Below are 3,373 nucleotides of genomic sequence, written 5' to 3' on the forward strand. Positions count from 1 at the left end.
ACAGCTGGATCTCATGGAGGCATTTTATCAAGGGAGGCTCCTTTCTCTGTGATAACTCCAGCTTGTGTCAAGTTGTCACACAAAACCAGCCAGGACAGCTTCTTTAAGGTAAAGGACACAGTCAATTGGATAAAACAGCAGCCTAAAGAATGAGAAAAGATTTTTCTGAACTCCATATCTAACAGGGTAAATATCCAAAATATAGAAAGAGCTCAAGAAACAAATCATCGACAAATAAAATAATCTACTTAAAAATGGGGTACAGATCTGAACAGAGAATTCTCAACAGAGGAATCTTAAATTGCCTCGAAGCACTTAAAGAGATGTTCAACTCCTTAGCCATCAGGGAAATCCAAATCAAAACTTCTCTGAGAGTCCATCTTATTCCTGTCAGAATGACTAAGATCAATGTCAGTGGCAGTTCATGCCGACAAAGATGTGGAGTGAGAGGAGCACTGCTCCATTGGCACTGCAAAGTTGGACAGCTATTATGGAAATCAGTATCATGGTTCCTCAGAAAATTTGGAATTGATCTACTTCAAGACGCAGTTATAAGACTCCTGGGCATATATCCAAAGGACTCTACATTCTCCCACAAGGACACTTACTAACTACATTCACAGCAGCTTTACTCATAATGTCCAGAAACTGGAAACAACCTAGATGTGCCTCAACCAAACAACAGATAAGGAGAATGTGGGAATTTATAAAACAGAATACTACTTGGCTCTTAAAAAACAGAAATCATGAAATTCATAGGTAAATGGCTATAACTAGAAAAACATATTACGAGCAAGGCAACACAGACTCAGAAAGACAAACATGATATGTACTCACATATAAGTGGATATTAATTGTGAGGTAAAGGATAACCAAGCACATTACAATCCACAGGCTAAGTAAGGAGGGCTTTAAGGGGAAACCCTGTAAAAGGAAAATGGAACAGATTTTGCAGGTGGATTGTGGGTAGATGGAGAAGGAAACCCAAGGGATCAAGTGGGTGAGAGAGGGATGTTGGAAGAGAGTAAAGGGAAGACAACCAGAGTACTAGGCCATGTAGGGAATGATGTTGAAACCTACTGCAAAGGAGACTTTCTGGAACCTATGAGGATGACCCTAGTGAGGACTCCTAGTAATAAAGAATACTCGCTTCAAGTGGCCATTTTCTGTAACCACACAAGGCTTCTAGTGGTAGGACTGGGATACCAACCAAGTCACAAAATCCACATGAGTCCTGCCTACAAGATGTGCCGAGGCAATGGTGATTCAGAGTTTGTGGGTGTGGCAAACCAATGGCTGATTTAGCATTAGACCCTAGCAACTGAGAGGGAATCTATGCTGGACTCTCCCTGGATGGCCAGGAGCCAGAAACTAGATAACTCAGAGGCTTAGGGTAGAAGCAAATACAACTGACAGGAAAAAGAGTCAATGAAAATTACTCCTAACGATATTCTGCTGTACTGATAGATCAGTGCCTAGCCCAATCACCATCAGAAAGATTTTCTCTGGCAGCTGATGGGAGCAGATGCAGTTGAGGTAGAGTTCAGGAACACTTTGGAACAGGGGGAGGAAAAATTGCAGGAGTCAGAAGGGTAGAAGACACGAGGAGAATGCGGTACACAGAAACAACTACAGGTCTACAGGGGTTTCCAGAAACTGAACCTGCATACATGGTGTGGTTATTTAGCTTGGGATTTCTCTCAGTCGGAATGGGATATCTTTGACTCCTTTGCCTGCCCTTGGAACCCTTTCCTCTTGAGTTGCCTCATCCAGCCTTGATAGGAGGGATTGTGTCTAATTTTATTGCATTTATTTATATACTGTAGCTGTCTTCAGACACACCAGAAGAGGGCATCATATCTCATTACAGATGGTTGTTGCTGGGAATTGAACTCGGGACCTCTGGAAGATCAGTCAGTGCTCTTAACCACTGAACCATCTCTCCAGTCCTATTGCATCTATTTATCCTGTGTTTGGTTTGTTTCCATGAAGGGAAACAGAGGATCAATGGTTCTGTGAGAGAGGGGAGGTTGGTAGGAGGCTGGAAGAGTGGAAGGAATGGAGGCTGTGTTTGGGATATATTGCATGAGAGAAGAGTAAATAAAAGGAGAAAATAAAGAAAATGTTTACTGGGCATCAACATAGGATCATGTTATATCATTTATTCATATTTAAAAATATATTGCAGTCAACACAGAAATTTGTCTACAATCACAAAATCTTGGTATAACAAGAATGCAAAGAATGGAGATCTGATAAAACAGTGGCTGTTGCATAATGATTTTCTAGCATCATATGCGCAAAACTAATGTTTACAAATACAAATATTATGTAGTAATCTCTTGACTATGGATCTTATTGCAGAGGTACATTTTATAATAATAGTATTAATATATTTACTAGTTAATTTTAAGTAAAAATCCCTGTGGAATCATGACAAAGATATTTTCTTCTTGCAAAGGACTCTTATCAGTGCCTCTTTCATGTCTCTGTTCCTCAGGCTGTAGATGAAGGGGTTCAGCATGGGAGTCACCACTGTGCACATCATAGCCATGACAGTCTCCTTCACAGTAGAGTTATTAGCTGATGGATATAAGTAGAGTCCAAAATTTGTTCCATAGAACAGTGAGACAACAGACAGGTGGGAGCCACAAGTGGAGAAAATCTTTTGTATAACCTGAGTAGAAGAAATCTTTAGGATGGAAAAGACAATTTGTACATAGGACACAACAATGAGTAAGAATGGGATGACCATAATGAGTCCTCCCAAGATTAATATCATTAATTCATTAATACGAATGTCAGAGCAGGCCAACTTGAGCAATGCAGATATGTCACAGAAAAAGTGGCGGATCACGTTATTCTCACAGAATGACAATCTAGACAAGAGTAAGGTGTGCAACATGGAATACAGCACATTAAATACCCAGGACATCAGCACCAGACACACACACAGCTTGAGGCTCATGATGCTGGTGTAATGCAGAGGGAAGCAGATGGCCACATAGCGATCATAGGCCATGACCAAAAGAAGAAAGCTCTCCAGGTCTCCAAAAACTAATAAAAAGTACATTTGTGTCAGACAACTGGCATAGGAGATGGATGTGTCCTGGCTCTGCATGTTCTGCAGCAACTTGGGCATTGTGACAGAGGAAAAGCAGAGGTCAGAGAAGGACAAGTTGCTGAGAAAAAAGTACATGGGTGTGTGGAGATGGGAGTCCAGAAGAATGAGGATGATGATGATGAAGTTTCCCAGGACAGTGGTGAGGTACATGGCCAGGAACAGGGCATAGAACAGTTGCTGGTGCTCTGGGGGGATGGGCAGGCCCAGGAGAAGGAACTGGGAGATGACAGTTTTGTTGTTCATTATCAT

The 3,373-nt window shown here is 41.4% G+C and overlaps 1 protein-coding gene across 1 annotated transcript; it reads right to left on the minus strand.

Moving 5' to 3' along the window:
• Positions 1-2,431: 2,431 nt before the first annotated feature.
• Positions 2,432-3,373, minus strand: LOC116909261 (olfactory receptor 1468-like). Its single transcript, XM_032912784.1, has one exon. It carries the CDS (start codon positions 3,371-3,373, stop codon positions 2,432-2,434), a length of 942 nt encoding a protein of 313 aa, XP_032768675.1.

This window comes from Rattus rattus, chromosome 9, assembly GCF_011064425.1.
Source record: "Rattus rattus isolate New Zealand chromosome 9, Rrattus_CSIRO_v1, whole genome shotgun sequence".
NCBI classification, from domain to species: Eukaryota; Metazoa; Chordata; class Mammalia; order Rodentia; family Muridae; genus Rattus; species Rattus rattus.

Excerpts from the sequence above, each read along its gene's own strand:
- LOC116909261 (XM_032912784.1), bottom strand. The coding sequence starts at position 3,373 with ATGATAATGAACAACAAAACTGTCATCTCCCAGTTCCTTCTCCTGGGC.